General features: G+C 32.8%; 1 protein-coding gene across 1 annotated transcript in view; it reads right to left on the bottom strand.

Moving 5' to 3' along the window:
• Positions 1 to 18,533, bottom strand: part of DNAJC1 (DnaJ heat shock protein family (Hsp40) member C1) — a 203,067-nt gene that overhangs the window by 111,196 nt on the left and 73,338 nt on the right. The window contains exons 2-6 of the mRNA XM_022580478.3: positions 16,269 to 16,370; positions 15,726 to 15,772; positions 9,010 to 9,175; positions 8,036 to 8,133; positions 6,964 to 7,057 (exon numbers count right to left, since the gene is read on the bottom strand). Coding sequence (XP_022436186.1) covers positions 6,964 to 7,057; positions 8,036 to 8,133; positions 9,010 to 9,175; positions 15,726 to 15,772; positions 16,269 to 16,370 — 507 coding nt within the window. The remainder of the gene's footprint in view (positions 1 to 6,963; positions 7,058 to 8,035; positions 8,134 to 9,009; positions 9,176 to 15,725; positions 15,773 to 16,268; positions 16,371 to 18,533) is intronic.

Here is an 18,533-nt window from a genome sequence, read left to right as displayed (position 1 = left end):
ATAGAGAATGTAAGATCAGACAGCTTATTCACTCACCATAACATATCTAGCTTGTTATCCAGCTGTTGAAAAAATTTATTCTTTCTTGGCTTTTATATTTCTTATATTTTAAATTTATTTTCGTCTGCTTTAAGTTTCATTTCTACCATTGACTAGTAGTGTCACTTTAGGCAAATTGTCTCACCAATCTGAGTCTTAAACTTATTTTTCATCTACAAAATATGGAATTGATGAGACTATGCATCTCTAACATCCTACCTAACTAACATTTTGTGATTTTAAAATCTTTTCTACAAAACTCTACATTCTGCCTTTGGACCTCCGAATAATTGCATCTTATGGTCTCCTTTCAGAGGGTAGAAGGAATGGAATCTTTGTTATGTTGTGAGGTCTTTCCAGTTTTCCTGTATCCCTTTGTCCTTCTGTAGCAGTAGAGTTTCAGCCTTATAAAAATTCAGACGAGTTTTTCCAACCTTTTTTATTTGTTTACGTATTCCCTATGTAAAGTATGTTTGTATGCAAAATTTTCCAAAAAGTTATGTGAGTACTGAAAGTAAGCTTCCTCATCCCTTGGAAAATCTGTGTTTAACTCTGAGTAGAAGGGCAGGCAACTGAGCTTGCTACAAATGCCTCCTAGCCTTTTAGAAGCTTTTCTCCCTGCTAATTAGCTGTGAATGTTTTGTTTATTTGGTTTCTGTCCCAGCAAGCAGAAGCAAAGGGGCTAGAAATGAAGGGCCCTGACTGTAGAGAGGGTGACCTCCAGGCTTGTCCACAGTTGTAGTTTCCATGGAAGAAGCTTCTTGGGAGGGAGGATGCCTCCATTTATAAATAGTTGTATAAAGTACAGTATTCCGTTTACGCTCTTAGGCAAGCTTTATTTTAATTTTTTTAAGGTAAAAGTCACAGCACTACAGAAAAGATTATTTTCTCAGCCACTGCTCCTCAGCAACCTATAAATCCTGATAGGGTAGAGATATACATGCTGGAAATTTCCTACAGTAATTTCTAGTCTAACTGTGTTCATATTAGATCAGCTTGGTAGTGAGAAAAGATGGGACTGGGACTTAACAATGAGAAAAATTAACAACCTTAGGCAATGCACACCTAAAGGAGTTATACATTTTATAAATTACGTTACTGAGAAATGTAACATAGCAGGTAGAGAGAAATTTAAATGGTCAGTTCCCAGAAAATCAAACTATCGAGCAAATAAATTCTGAATACTGAAGACCTTTTTCATCTCAGAAAATGTAGAGAACTATGAACTATGATTTAGGTTGGTAATCACTTGGGATATTTGGTACTTACTGATTTTGTATGAGAAATCGGTGGTGTTAATGACCTAAATTATCATGGGCCTAAATAAATGAAGCTCCAACACAAACAGGCACTGACAAAAATAAACTAAGTTATAAGAGTTAAAATGAAAATATGATCATAGCACTGGTTATATTTCATCAGTTGTTTGCTACCCTCATGGCTATGAATAATATTTCAGAACATATATGGTCAATTAAAAAATATCCAAGAAGGGCATTTTGGAGGTTAGAAAAATTTCTTGGGGTTACAGGTTGAATATAGTCAACACGGAAGACTGGATTAGTCAGATTCCAAGAGATTGTGTACTCCCTTCAAACTATCGTGAAAAAAGAAACACTGGTAAGATATGAAAGTGTCACTAGGGCTATACTTTTTTTTTTTTTTTAGGGCTATACTTTTAATGTTAAAATTAAATTCTAGCCTCAAAGCACACTATGCCTCTCCTGACATAGGCCAAGTTCCTTGTTATATTCTAATTCACATTCCATGTCTTCGGTTGATCATTCCACCTACCGTTTTCGCTGTCTAAACACATTCTTCTCAAGTTTCCCAAGCTTCTCTGCACACGGTCATGCATTTTACTCCTCTCTAAAGTTCTCTCATCTCTCTATGGACACATCAATTTAAAAACACTCTCCACATTCTTCTTCTATGGTTTCTCATTTGACTTTTTTCTTCTCTGCCTATGAGGGTACATGAATGATATAGGGATATACATTTTGCTAAATAGAGTAATATCCATACATCTTTCCCTTCAATATTTTCCAATCTAGGAAATGTTTGTTATTAACTTAACATCGAATATTTTACACATATCAAGTATAATCATTTTCAGTTACTGGCCTCATTCTTCTAATCTACCAAATCTTATAATTCTTTCAATATATTTTTCAGAACAAAGGAAAGGAACAAAACCCAGTGCTGGAGGTAATAAAGACCTTCTCAAAAAGCAAGGGGAGCTATCAAAGAAATACTTCTACCTCTGCCCTGCTTGATCACAGAACCACTTTGAGTATTTTCTGCCCACTAGGTACTTTAACTTTCCCATTCCTAACAATGTATACATATCTTTGACAGACATATGCGATGGAAACACTCTACTGTCTCAATGTCCTTTAATAGATTTGTGAGATTTATCTATTAGAGTATAAATTCCTAAATGGCTATATTCAGAGTCTGGAGACCTGGGATATAGTCTTAGATGATAGCAATGGAATTTTCTTTTCTTTTTTTTTTTTTTTAAAAAGCAGTTGTACAATGTTTTCCTCAGGTTTCTTCCAGTCCTAACACATATGATTATATGGGAGTTACTGTATCTATCAAATTATTTTTGTACACAAACTAGTACACAGAGTGGGTACTTCACTGTCAAGTGTCTATTCATCTTTCAAGACTCAGTTCAAGTGGCTCCTCTTTTCAGTTTTCCTTGGTTATCCTAAATAGAGACAATCTTACTTCTCTGAACATCTACAGAAGTCATTGTTTATACTACATATATGAAGCTTACATACCATATTGTGTCCCAATTATTTTAATTCATGTGATATAACCTCTACCTGACTGTAAGGTCCAAGAAAGCATATTCATCTCTATAGCCTCTTGTTCTGATATTGTGTTTAATAAATTTTTATTGAACCTGCTAAACTGTTTTTCTAAAAATATAACCAGAAGAAGTTTTATACATCAAATAACTATGATATAACTATTCTCATCTGTAATTTTTTGGGGAGAGGGATAGAAAAGAATTTAGGTAAAATAAGTAGGCAACAAGGAATTTTCTCAGGGATCTTAGATACTAAGTAATAAACAGTGAACTCAGGAGCATAAGCTGAACCAGAACTGCCACTTTTTCAAATCTTTCTAGATAACCAACCATATATGCATGTGGAGTGTAATAAAGGAATGGGTATTTAGAGGAAGAGTGGGAGGAAAACAGTTGAAGATGAAGAGCTCTTGAAATGACAATGACAAAATTTGGGTACCAGTTCTGCTAGTGTGAGGCCATTTGCTGGAAGTCTCTGAATCTCCCACTTTTAGCTTGGATACTCCATCTTATCCAACAGCTGCCTGCTTACACAGAATATCTGCAGCTCAGTTTTAATGAACTTTCCATGAAATTCAAGGGATTCACACACGGAAGTAAAACTCCCTTAACTGATACCTATTTAACTAACTGTATGCTTATATGAGCTGGTTGTATTAGCTCTTAAACCTATTTGTGTCAGTGATACATGTTATTGTAATTATACAATTCAATTAAATATTATATTAAAAAGATGAAAACTGAGTAGAAAATGACAGTTGTTTCTATGAAAACCAAGTGGATGCTTTGGAAAGCTCAATGAAAGAGTTGCTAAAAATGCTGTTAACTAGATGTAAATAAGCCGATGATGAAAGACTGAGCAACGGATATCATACAAATCTCTAAGGCTTACACAACTACATTGCTTCACAAGAATATGGTTTAACTCTTCTTTAGAGAAATCAACTGGAAATCTGTCCTTAAAGAAACCAAGATGATAGGTATGGTTTACGCAAGAAAAAGGACTCCTACTTAAAAATAAAACAATGGCCCTGTATCACAAGAGTGGTGAAGAAAATGTTGAAGGTCACGTGTATCATTTTTTTTATATTGAGTAGGGCTCTTCTATCACCACTGTGCCAGTTACTAATACAGACTGCTTCGGGTAAAAAGGGCTTCCTCTAAATTTCATAAATACCTTATTTAAGAAGATCTCATAGAAGTGTCACATGAAAATTTCAGTGTTGTAGATAAGGCATATGTATTCATATTACACGATTTTATGAATGATAAATTAATACAAAGGTCAAAGCAGACAAAAAAAAGCAGACAATCTAATCTTAATAGCAACTATTCAGTCTTGCTTTGCTGATGCTTATGAAAGTATAAGCTATATGTTTATCAACGTAAAATACTTTCACTATTACAGTTTGTATCAGAGTCTACTATATTACATTATTTTGTTAGTGAACATGAGAAAAACTTTAAACTTCAAACTGATTCAACAGTTTAAGAAAGTTTCTGAAGAGGCTAAAATGTTTTTATAAAATTCCTTATTTTTGTAAGCTTTCTACAAATTTGTGATAAGGCAAAACAATAACTTGTAAATCTAAGCTATCTTAATATATTGATTCTGTTTTTGCAAATTACTCCACGCTAATCAATAAATATGTTAATTTTACCAACTAAACTTTGTTTCAAATGACTTAGATTAAAATTACAAAGAAGTGTTTCAGACTGACATTTTATGTGATATTTTATTTACACTGCCTCATGACTATACTTTTAAATTCATCTACATTCTGGTTTGCCTACTGCACAGATTCTAAAGCCGGCAAAAAATAATCATTCTTTAAAAAATATAAGAAATCATGTCCTAAAATATTTTTCTGTCACATCTTCTCATAAATATACCAGTATGATAAATATACTTTCCCCTCTCTCTTATTAACTCTTACATACGTAGCATATGAGGATTGTGGATTTTTATTCAAATAAACAACATAAAACTTCAAATAAACAACTTAAAAACAAAAGCTTTTAAATTACCAAAATACTTCAATTGTCTCTATTAACTATAAACAAAATATATGATTCTGTAAGCAATAACTACTAAGATAAACAATTTTGACAAAAGAACTGGTAAATAATTTCTCAAAGGCTAGAAAGAAACACACTAGTAATTTTTAGTTCATTTTCCCTTCAAATATAAAATTTTCATTATTAGAGGAAAAAGAGGAATAAAGTACAGAAGTTGGAGTCATTCACTTCCTTAAACAATTAGGAAAAACAGCTGTTTCATGAAAAAAAGTGAGTAGAATTAAACAAATTATCTGTCTCTCTTGCTCTTTGTATTTTCTGAAATGAGACATTTCCTCCAAAATTACAACTTCAAAGAATCTCAAAATCTGTACACCAAAACAATTATATATTCTTTCAAATATTCTGTTTATGTGTTGGAAATTTTCTAACCAGATGCAACAATTACAATTAGCAAAGAAATAATAGAATATGTGTTGGTATGCTAAATATAAAAAAATAAGAAATTGCCATATCAATATGATATGTACATTCCATTGTTTGAGGAAGACTGACTAGCAACAGAAACTTTGATCACCAGTTTAAGACAAAATATCTTGACTGCTCTTAAAGTTGCAAATAAAATGGAAAGCTATATCTATTTTTGCTTAATTATACCAATGCTTACGTAAAGTGTTTTTTTTTCACACTATGTACTTAAATGCTATTAAAATATGGTGACAAACTATTTGAGCTTTGTTCTTTTTTACTGGATATGCCTTAAATGATTAAATTTTTATTGCTTTTATATCTGTCCTAAAGATAGTATTGCTGCAGCTACGTAGCACAGGGAGATCAGCTCGGTGCTTTGTGACCACCTAGAGGGGTGGGATGGGGGGGTGGGAGGGAGACACAAGAGGGAAGATATATGAGGATATGTGTATATGTATAGCTGAATCACTCTGTTATAAAGCAGAAACTAACACACCATTGGAAACCAATTATACTCCAATAAAGATGTTAAAAAAAATGAAGTCGGGCTTCCCTGGTGGCGCAGTGGTTGATAGTCCGCCTGCCGATGCAGGGGACACGGGCTCATGCCCCGGTCCGGGAAGATACCACATGCCGCGGAGCGGCTAGGCCCGTGAGCCATGGCCACTGAGCCTGCGCGTCTGGAGCCTGTGCTCCGCAACGGGAGGGGCCACAACAGTGAGAGGCCCATGTACCGCAAAAAAAAAAAGAAGAAGTAAAAATTATAAAACTGAAAACCATAAAAAAAAAAAAATTTATCAGAAAGAAGATGTGACACATATATACAATGGAATATTACTCAGCCATAAAGAGAAATGAAATTGAGTTATTTGTAGTGAGGTGGATGGATCTAGAGTCTCTCATACAGAGTGAAGTAAGTCAGAAAGAGAAAAACAAATACCATATGCTAACACATATATATGGAATCTAAAAAAAAAAAAGGTTCTAATGAACCTAGGGACAGGACAGGAATAAACATGCAGACGTACGGAATGGACTTGAGGACACGGGGAGGTGGAAGGGTAAGCTGGGACGAAGTGAGAGAGTAGCATTGACATATATACGCTACGAAATGTAAAACAGATAACTAGTGGGAAGCAGCTGCATCCCACGGGGAGATCAGCTCGATGCTTTGTGACCACCTAGAGGGCTGCGATAGGGAGGGTGAGAGATGCAAGAGGGAGGGGATATGGGGATATATGTATACATATAGCTGATTCACTTTGTTATACAGCAGAAACTAACACAACATTGTAAAGCAATTATACTCCAATAAAGATGTTAAAAAAAAATAGTATTGCTTTTTCCTTTTTTTTAGTGTCTTGGAATTCTAAGGTGTTATAAAAGCGGTGTAAGAGATAGTTATAGGGGAAAAAAAAGAGATAGTTATAGGAATAGATACCTAAATAAATTTTAGAACTATTCTAAATTACGTTTACACTTATACTATTCATTCAATCAGCATTAGGAAGCATCTACTGTATATTCAGCATTCAGATAGCAGGCATAAATTATTTCATGAATAATTAAAGTGAAAGCATCTAATATTATAAGAAAGAGGTACATTTTACCTGGATTAGATGAGGCAATGCTTTTAGTGTAAGGCAAAACCAAATTCCCAGCTTGCAGGGGAGCAAATCATGCCATTGTGGTTTCACCAGTAATCTAAAGGGAAAACAAAAAGCAAAAATAAAGAAGCAAAATATAGAAAGAAAGTTGACAGACAAAAATATTTTTATAATAATCATGAATTCTGTTTTGAATGGCTATTTCAACAAAGGAAGAAGTTTTTCAATGAAATATTTATGACAGTTATCACTTAATCTGAAGTATTCTATCATAAAATATATTAGTACAACAAATGCAATTATGTATAATAAGTAAGAGAATCTAGGCTAAGATTTTGGGGAAGGGGACTTGTAATCAAGTTATAAAGATAAAGAAACAAAAGCCCTGTTTCTAACCTGGACTTTTCATCAGTTTGGCAAAATGAATTCTTAAACCTTATGATTATTTCAGCGGTAAAAGACTAAACATCATCAGAGTGTCCCCAAGTGCTGACAAGCAGATATGAAGACTGTAGCATAAACAAACCAATACATAAAAATTAATGTCATTTGCAGTTCACTGAAGCATTACTCACTGATGTCATCAGAACAGAAGACAGGCAGAATAGTCTCTGATCTCCATCTCACATTGATCCAGTTCCTGCCCTGCTGTGTGAACTATTTAAACCCTTTATTTCTTCCTATGAATCAATAGAAGAAATGGTAGTATCTCTTTGAGTGTGCTGCATATCACTGTCTCTCTACATACTGTCACTCCTGAGCTAAACACTACAGTGATAGACTCTCCTAGTAATACTTTGTTTCTAAAGTTCAGTATAAAATTTTCAAATAACAAGAATTCAGGGGTTTAATTATGTAAATATATATGAACACTTTACAAAGGGAAAAACCTGTAGAACTTTTGCTTAAGATTAGAATGTGTTTCATAAACTATGGCACAGTATTAGTCTTTTATAAACTGAATACAGATGTAAATGTTAGCATATCTGAAATGGATATACATATGAAGTTGAATCACATTAAAGACATATTTTAAAACAATTTTGAATTATAAAATGTTTTTATATGCTCCCACCTTTCATTTTTTTCTGAAGCACCAAGTTTTGATACATCCACAGTCTTGCCGCCTGTCTTTTTTTTCTTTTCTCTCTTTTTTCTACTAAGCAGTTCATCCTTAATGTGGAAAAAATTATGGTTACAGGTTATCATTAACATGTACTCTTCAAATGTTATCAAGAGTCTTCTGTGAAGGGTAAACATTATAGAAGAACATTTATGCAAATGTATGTAGGGTCCAACATGATTAAGTAAAATCATCAATCTTTAACAATAACTGTTGCCATGGTAACCAGTCCTTAAACACACATGAAGTTCAGCACTGTCAGTCATGTGTATCTCCATAGCAATCAAAGTTTTCTAAGAAGAGAAGGCATTCAACTTACTTCTTCTCATTCATCCAACTTTAATAATGTCACTTCAAAAAGAATGAGTAAACAGATGCTAATTCATGAATACTGATAAATATGTTTATCTTTAGCATATAAATAAAAGCCCATAGCAGAATAAACTATGTAGTAGTATATTAGGCTAAGAAAAATGTAATATTTTTTAACCAACTGATCTCTGAAATTATAAACTTATACTCATTTCAAGTTTGACTGAGTTAAGAGCTTTTAAAATAATCATTCTTTATATAAGGGCCTGCGACACAAAAATTTCTAAAATCATTTTACATAAAAAATATGTATATCTGGAAGGTGACAATTAAGAAAACATAGCTCTACCTTCTAATTTTCAGCTAGATATTTGAGCCTTCACAAAATTTTGTAACAAACTCAAATGCCACATTTTTAAAAAGAAACATTTTCTTCTTATGTCATGGATTCTTGAAATAGAAACATATCAAATACTAAATGCTGAGTACAAAAAATATTAGAATAAGGAGTATATACAGAAAAGTTGAAATTTTTATCAGTTGAAAAAATAAATGTCTGAAATTCCATATAAAATTAAGGAGGCTAGATCATTTGATTTATTACCAGTACTTACCAGTTGTTTTTCCAGGTAGATTGACCAAACCACAGCATAATGACCCACTGTGAGAATTATGAACAAAAGTAATGCCAGCTCAGCATTGCTCATTTTTCTCACCCGCCTGTAGTAGAATACAGGCTGTCGCCAATCTGGAAGTCCATTGATCAGAATATCATCATACCTACAGCAGCAAATATAACAGTTTTTCATAGGGAGTTTAAAATATAAACAAAAAACTTTATTTGTGCTTATATGTAAAAAGAGGAAAGAGAAAAGAATTTCTCCAGAAGGGATAACATTTATATAGATTATCAGCATTACAATGGCCTATAAATCAAAACATTGTATCCAATCACAGACAGCCTTCAAAAAGGCACACAGTGATCTGCTGTGGATCCCGGACCCTGTGTGTTTAAACCCCAGTGATGTGACTCCTGTAATGGCAGCTAGGCTGAAGGAGCCAGAGTCCACCTCTCCACTGCAGGCTGCAGAGGGGCCCCGCCATGAAAGTCAGCAACAAGAGGAAGGCTCTCAATGGGAGAAAATCAAGATAAGAGCTCTGTTTGCTACCATGAATTATATATTAATGGAATCAAAATCAGGATAAATTTTCTAGTCAGTGCTTTTATTTCCACCCCTTTACAAGGGTTCAAGGTTGAAATATTTATCATTTTATCAAAGCTTCTTAATGACATAAAGAGCCTATAAAATGAGCACTTTTTAATTTTATGTTGGTCACATTCCTTTAGAGAATAAAAAATTCCCAAATTAGGAGATGTGGAAACAACCAATTTCTCGATAAAACTGTTTATTTGTAAACATTTAAGTGGCAATTTCCTCATTTTTTGGCTTTGCTGAAAGGAAAGAACATAACAAATAGCTTTCCTAGTGATGCATTTTAAATCTGCTTTCTTTAGAAGGAAATTTCAACTGAATTTAAATTTACCCGTCAGACAGTTATTGAGGCATATATTTCTAAGGTTAAAAATCAGGAATAACATTTATGATTGTAAAACTCAAAATGGTCACACACAAACAATGTTCAAAACACACAACCTGTTAATCTTAGTTCAACACAACTCATTAAATATTCTAATCACACTATTTCCAGAATTAAATCTTCACTGAAAGGCCTAATTTGGTGCAACACATTGACCAAAATATTTTAATTAAAAATATTCTGAGTTAGTCGCAGGCCTAATTACAGGAATAGAAATAGGGCCTATATTGTCAGGCAGGTCAGTAGAACTCAGTAGTAGGTTTTTCTCAAGTAAATTGACCGATCTAGGAATAATAGCGCAGCTGCTAAACTGCCAGTCTTGACATGTAAATCAATTTAAATGCAACAACTGCAGTAGCTACTTTGATAGTTATTAAATTGATACCTTGGAGATATGCTTAAAAAAATAAAGCAGAGGATTTATTACAGGCAACTTCTTCTTTCGGTACAAAAAAATATTGGTTATAAATTCAAAATATATTTTATCAGGCTATCTAGAAAACGTGTCTTTTAGGATCAACTTAGATTATTAATAATAATGGCAGATCAGAATAACCAATGTTCAAAGCAAAGGACATTAGTGGTACTAAACTCTTAAAGGCAGGCAAATTGTGTAGTATACAAGAATCTGCTAATTAAAATATGGTTGTGTAGTAGCTGGGCCAAAGTTTGATGTTTAATATTCCTTTTCAATATTTACATAGCAATTCCTGAACACTAATATCAAGACATAATAACACGATTTCATCAAAAGTTATCATTCCTGTCCAAAAAATTTATCTTTAAATCTATTTCTGTAAAAACTGACTCATTTTAGATTAGAAATGGATTGGCAAAAAGGTTTCAAGTGGTATAATGCAAGATTACAACATCTGAATGAAGTCCAATGAATGAAGTCCTGAATTTATTCTGAATCTACATTCTACTTCAGATTTGTTGAGGAAAAAAGGCAGAATATAAAAATAATTATTTTCAGCTCATCTCTCCCATGAAATAACTTCAAGTAAAAAGTGTAGCTATTAATAAAGAACATCTAAGAAAGTGGCGACAATTCCCTAAGAGCATTGCTAAGTGTTAAATTTGTTTTAGATCTAAACTGTACTGGAAGAAAACCCAGCTGAGCTCATAGCTGCGAATCTCGTATCAAATATTTTATCACCATCATCTTTGAAATGCTATGTGTCTGTTAATAGCTACTATTTTCTACCCCACATATAAATTGTTAGTGCACAGCTAAATTCAAGATAGAAAAACCTTATGCACTGAACACATTAAACAAAACTAGATATTTACTAGGCTACGTCTGCCACTCTAAACAACAGTCTCCAAGGATTAAGCTTAGAATCAATGCTCTATTGATTTTACTATCAATGAACATTATGGCTCACACGACTGGCCATTTTAAGGGAAGATAGCTTCTATTATAGTTCACTTTTTAGAATATATGCTGTTGAAAGATAAATCACTGCTTTCCTGAAACACTGAAAAAATATATTTCTTAAAATATACACAGACATTATATTCATAAGTTATTTAAGAAAAAAATGTTGTGTTGACAACATATAAAATTTAAAACATCACTGTTATGCCTTTTCTATATTTAACACATAACACTGTTAAAATAATTAAGCTCATACAAACTGCTCTTAACAATTTGTTAAAATCAGATTAAGAATGTACACATGTATGAATATTACAAGAAAATACAAAAGTAAATTTCTATGATAAAAATATCACTAATGTAAAAAATCATATGGAGCTATTAATTAGAAATTAAAACATTCATCAATTCTACATATGGCCTAATACATGTTTACATCATTTGATTTTCTTAAAATACCCATGATGAACATAATAATGGTTACATAATTATGTGAGCTCCATTCTATAGTCTGCAATTCATCAAATATATTTAGCTTAATACAAACATTGGAAAGTAAATCTAAAAATGTTTAAATTACCAGAAGAAAAAAAAGTATGTAAATTAAAAATATTATTAGCATGCTTTGAAGAATAAAATAGTAACTATGAAATTAAAATAGAAAACATGTATATTATGAAAATGAATATTGAAATAATTCTAGCATTTGCCTAAATTGTGAATCTCCCACTGTAAAAAGTTAGAATTTTTAGCTTAAAAGAGTAACAACATCTACTTAGGTCACATACTGAAACTTAAGAATAAAAATTAATTGTACAATGATCATAAACAGGAAACAAGCTTAAATTAATTGATCTTACTCTCCTTTATAAAATGTACATATGTGCCAAAAACTGTGGTACACAGCACTTTATATATTGTATATAATATGTGTCTTATAATATCTCCTAATTAGGGAAGGTACTAAGATAGATTTCTTATTCTCAGGTTAATGTTTATTTTTATTCAAACACAACTGTAATCAAATTTACAATAAGGAGGTAATGGATTTGTAAAAGTTTCACAGATTAAAGCTGAGGAAACTATACTTTCCGTTGGATTTGTATATAAAATGTGACTTTACTTAGTAAACTAAAAAAATACACTGAACTTTTACAAATATAGTACCATAAAATAGACACAAAAATTTTAAGTTGCACAAGAGGGTTAGCAAAAGAATACTGGTAAAATTTTAAAATAGATTTCAAACAAAAGTAAATATACTAATATTACTAAAGCACAATCTAGTGTATATATGTAGTGATTAGGATCTACTCAGTACTTTATTCCAGCTAACACTCAGGGCACTTGGATAGAAATTTATGTCAGAACAGAGCTGAGCTGCTATTTCCTAAAATAAGCAAGTTACCTAAGGAGTTCAGAAGACTTCTATATTAATCTCCCTTACAAGAACCAGGAAAACTTTTTTCATGCTATAGTCTATGCCTTTGGGAGGAAAAAAAAGCTTAAAAGTTTATTCACAATTATACTTCTAGGAATCTACCCAAGAGAAATGAAAAATATCCATTCACACAGACTTGTGTGTGATAATTCACAGCAGCGTTGTTCATCATAGCCAACAAGTGGAGACGACCTCAATGTCTATCAGTTGGTGAATGGATAAACAAAAGTGGAATGTGGAATACTATTCAGCAATAAAAAAGAATGAACTACTGGTATATGCTACAATATGGATGTACCTCAAAAACATTTTGATAATAGAAAGAAGTCAGATGCAAAAGACTACATATTAGATGATTTCATTAATATGAAGTGTCCAGAAAAAACCACATTTATAGACACATAAAGGAGATCAGTGATTGCCTGGGGCTGGGATCAGAATGGGAAATGCCTGCAAATGGACTTGAGGGAATGTTCTGAGGTGACAGAAATGGTCTAACACTGGTTGTGGATTGCATGACTCTGTAACTTTACTAAAAATCATGGAATTGTACACTTAAAATAGGTATTTTTACTAAAAATCATGGAATTGTACACTTAAAATAGGTTACTTTTATGGTATGCAAATTATACCTAAATAAGGCTGTTTAAAAAAATAAAATTTGCCTATTCCTTAAAAAAAAAAAAGGTTACCCAGTTTGTTATTTTATCTATTTCAATGCTATTCTCTTTTCTACCAAAATTTTAAAAATGCACCTGATTTCAGTGAAAATACAATTATTTGTAAGGAAAATAAATAGATAAAAATGTCTATGACAATTTTCCAAATTACAAATTCCTGGAAGGTTACACATTACTTATTTAATGAATATTTATAATAAATAATTGTGATACCAAAGAGCATTTTTAAATATCAGTATAAGACAATCTTCTTTCAGAAGATAAAACTATGGCTTTTTTTTTTTCTAAAGGAATTATAAACATTAGATAATTGTCTGTAGAGGTGCATTTCTCCTATATGTTTAAATACTCATAGGTCACCCGGCCTCAGGCGCAAGCTTTAGAGGAATGATTCTCAGCTTGATTAGCTAAGACTTTTGCCTCAAGGAAAACCAGTTACCAAAGAGTTACTTGTGCCTCAAGGGGTATAAATACTACAGCTGTTTGTGTAACTGTCAGATCCATTTTTTTCTACTAACACTCTACAATAAATGCAAAGGAAACTAATCCTAAAAAGAAAATGTTAGGTGAGTCTATGTTGATGAAGAAACAATTTTTACATGAGAAGTGATTTGTTCTGAAAAGATATAAATGATTTCGGTAATTGGAAGAAATTGTTACAAAGTTTACTGACTTTTAAAATAACAACAAACAAAAAGGCAAAATCTGATGCCAAAGATGTAGAGAGACTAAATAAAGCTATCTTTACAGACACGTTCTTGATGTGTGAAACAAAACTAGGGGCTCAGTGAGAGAAACCAACTAGAAAATATGCACAGAATGACCAACACTTCTTTCAACACACTCGTAGGACTCTTTCAACACTATGGATTATCTCAAACCAGAGGAATGTCTGCTATGGTATCTGGACCAATGCCAGCCCCTTATTATAAAGCAAAGAACTCTTCAAGAGAATATACTGAGTCCTTGCTTTGCAATCTGACAAACTGAGGTATTCAAATTAAAGAGTTAAGATGAGAACCAAGAGTGGCAGCTGACATTGTAGGATACAGAATAATTCCAGGTAATACATTTGAAGAAAGATTCAGAAGGTCACATTGCATACTTTTTTGGATTGTCTTTAAGATATATTAGCCTCCATAGAGAGATACAGATATTTAGGCTGGCGTTAGCCTAAAGTGTCAAATACCTACTTTTTTCTTTAAAGGTACTCCTACTGTAAAGCACTGTTTTCAAACTACAGATTGTAGCTCACTAATATCTCCTGAAACCAACTTAGTGGACCACAATCAGCATTGTTTTTAAAAAGAAAGAAGACTCGTCTAGACTAGCCTAGAATAGAAAACATCAGTCTGTTTCACACACAATAAGTGTTTTGTCAAATTTTTGTTTCAGTTGTGTGTGTGTGTGTGTCCTGAGGCATGATGCAAAATGTATTTCTTACCGTGGGTCTGACTTAAAAAAACTCTGAAACTGGTCACAGTAGTGTCTACCTTCCACACATTCGGAAGAGCAGAGGAAGGGGGTCTCTCTGCAATTTCCTCTTAAGTCACTAGCATATAAACCACTGTATAACTACATTACTACTCTGCTGAAAGAGGCCCAGAGAAGTCTCAAAGTGAGGTGGCTGCCTCTTCTCTGACGTTCGACCCTAAACACAAAATCACTGGAGCAGAGGAAGGGAAGGGATGGAGGCAAAAGAAATAGGAGAAAGAAGCAAATATTTTCCTTCTACTCCTATCTTCTACAGACTTACACAAGTCTGTTCTCTCACTCACAAATTGGGTTTATTATTTTGAGGATGAGGAAACACCAAGAAATGGTAATAACTTGAATACCACTAATCGCCTAATTGCAAAACATTTAAGAAATAGAGGGGGGAAAAAAGCCCCCCAAGCGCAGATAGGAGCAATTACTGATATATCAAAAATGAATAGGCATTTGCTTGAAGTCAAGTAGAATTTTATTTCCCAGAGCATAGATACTCACATTAAAAATATTAGCTAATGAAGCCATGATCCTGAAGTCTATAAGTACTGAATTAACCTAGTGAATATTTTCAATAGAAATTAACTCTCCTATAAACATACATTTTAAAAACAATGCACATCTTGAAAGGAACGAAAATAAAATACTAACATAATAAAATGTTTAACGAGACAATTCTCTCCTTTATAAACTGAGACATCAAAGTATAACATCTTAATTCAAAAGCAGATGAACACTCACCTCTGCCTTCGTTCATCATCCTTTAAAACTTCATAAATGGCCACCAACTAAAACAAAAGCATTACTTTAAAAATAATCTCAACTATAGGAAATCACTTAGGGAGACGAACACACTATAATTCACATGCAAAAACCCCATGCACTCATATATACAATGAACAGATAAAATCTTAATTATAAGTAACATTTTACGGTTTTGGTAGCACCTTAAGAGGTTAAAAAAGGCTTGATACCAAAATCTTTTTGAAAGACGCAAAACTAATAATTATCTTAACATGTGATTTTTAAAAGCAAAAACTGTAAGTTAGACAAGAAAATTATGACAATTATGACCCCCCCCAAAATTTAGTGATTCTAATATAAAAAAATGTTGGTAAAAGCATATTTTGTAAAAAACTGAATAAATACATATACATTATATTTCTAAACTACAATCTCATTTTAAATGGAAATATTCTACGTGTCGGTTACTGTTTCTACCATAAACATTTATTTATAAATTATCACAAAAATACATATACAATAACAGCATATTTCACTTACTTGTCTAAACTGAGTTTCTGCATTTTCATCTTTATTCTTGTCTGGATGCAAAGTTAGTGAAAGCTTACGATATGCTTTTCTAATGTCTGCAGATGAAGCATCCTGGGGGGGGGGAGGGGAAAAACACAAAGCAAACTTTGTCAGTAAAAGAAATTCCCAGAACCTTGTTAAGATCTGAGAAGACAGCCAACCAAGTGCAGGACCCCAGGCAATGTAATTTGAGCAATCAGTCTAACAACCAGGCTATGCAACTAGCCTGACCCACATGACTGAACAATTATTCAATCTAATTTGGCTCTCCTCTTAACTTTTCATTACCATACATTCATTTAAAGAAGACAGTATTTGGCAAAACTTTTCAAACACTTGCCTTCCTAAAATTAACCAATAAATCTTTTTCAGTAATTAAGAGATCAAAAAGAAACAAATTAAAAATTAATACATCCGTGTGCCTTCAAGGAAGGTCTTTATTTATCTGAGAATCCTAAAGCCAATGTCTGAAGCCCAGGCTTACCATATGTGGTTGCTTCATTGCTATTTATATTGAATTTACCATGAAGCAACAACCTATGGAATCTCAATTTCACATGTCAAAAAGTATGCCTATTTGAAGGCAGTTAACTTTGCATTTACCCAAAATAATTATAATTAGAAGTAGTTATGTATATTGTCCTTAACTTTTTTTGTTAGTACTTTATAGGTTATTTTCAATGCTGTCCAGTTTCCATAGTCTGATTTGCAGAAATAAATTTGCCCACTATTTATGTATTACTAACATAGTTTAAATATATTTTAAAAGGTCACAATAGTTGAGGAAAAGTACTTTGGATTAAGTGGATATTAAAGTTGAATTTTATGTAATCTCGTGTGTACGTGTAAACTCAGAGAACATCATTTTACACGGCCAGTAAAAAATATATGACAATAACAAAGAACACACTGTTAAGTTGGGTATAAAACTTGATCTCCACTAAATTTAAAAGTTACTACAAAAAGTAACATTCATAGTGGGGCAAAATGAGGATAAAGTTGCTTATTAAATTTTATCTTGTTTTTTAGCTGAGTATTTGTTCAATTAATTCCTAAAACTGATGTACTAAAAAGTTCAAATGACTAAAAAAACAAAACATAACAAAAGTCTGTGTACCTGGGACTAAATAGCTGTTAAAGAAACAGAGGTGGAAAGAGGCAAAGTGAGACTACAATTAGTCTGTCAAGCTCTCTTTTATAAACCAATACTTTCATTACCAATTTTCTGGGGCTTATTGCTCCAGGCAATCACTCTACTTTAAAGTTTCAACTTAGGTGTGAATATTTTTCTGACTTGTGGAGGGCTGAGGAGCTATAAAATTAGTAGAGTAAGTTTCGCAGGTAATATGGTTATAATTTCCATTCTCATTTGCTCAATGGAATTGATGTGTTCCTTATACTTAAATGATAGGTAGCATGTAGCAGAAAAGGATGATTATTTACTGAAACTCTGTGATGGAGATTTTGTTGAGCAAAGAGGTCAAGTGTCAAATGAATTCTCATTCCCTAATTGGGACTTTAATTTTAGATTTTTTAAAATTGGGACTATATCACAGAGAAATACCAAAAGTAGATTTCTTACAAAATATGAGTGTATGTATTTGCTTATGTTACAAAATTAATACATGCTCATTATGGAACATCTATGACTTACATAACAGTCACCTAAGACATTTCCCTCCTTCCAGTCTTGGCAAGCTGACCCCAATCCTCCATTCTTCTGCCGCAGTATATACCGTAAGGGTGAATGTGGCCAGATGGCTCTCCTATTTCAAACCCTTCAGTAATGCCCAAGAACCTTCATCATCTGTCTTTTCCAGTCTTTTTAGCTTTATATCCCACTATCTTGGTCCATCCTCCTTGTCCCCCAAACCATCACACGATACGATGCTGTTCTCCAACTTGATGTTTTTGTTTTGCATCCAGCTGTAGATACAGACAGTTCTCTCCTGACTTAGAAATGGGCCTCTCAGGCTACACAGAAATACTGCCTATTTTCCTCTTGAGAATCTGCCCAGTAGGTTTATTTTACTAATAAGTGGAAAGAACTTATTAGTTTCATGCTAAGTGGACAGAACTGAAAAACTCAGAGGTCTTCCTATCTAAAAGACATGCTCTAGACAAGTTGCACCTCAAACTAGCTTATGTATGTATTAAATTTTAGTTAATTACTTAATGAATCTTAACTTATTTTATCCTCATAACAAAGCTATAAGATAAGTATAGTTGTTAGCA

The sequence above is a fragment of the Delphinapterus leucas genome, chromosome 2, assembly GCF_059928025.1.
Source record: "Delphinapterus leucas isolate spDelLeu-1000000601 "Yukka" chromosome 2, BTC_Dleu_Yukka2, whole genome shotgun sequence".
NCBI lineage: Eukaryota > Metazoa > Chordata > Mammalia > Artiodactyla > Monodontidae > Delphinapterus > Delphinapterus leucas.
Note: the sequence above shows the minus strand (reverse complement) of the source record. Positions and strands in the feature narration are given on the sequence as shown.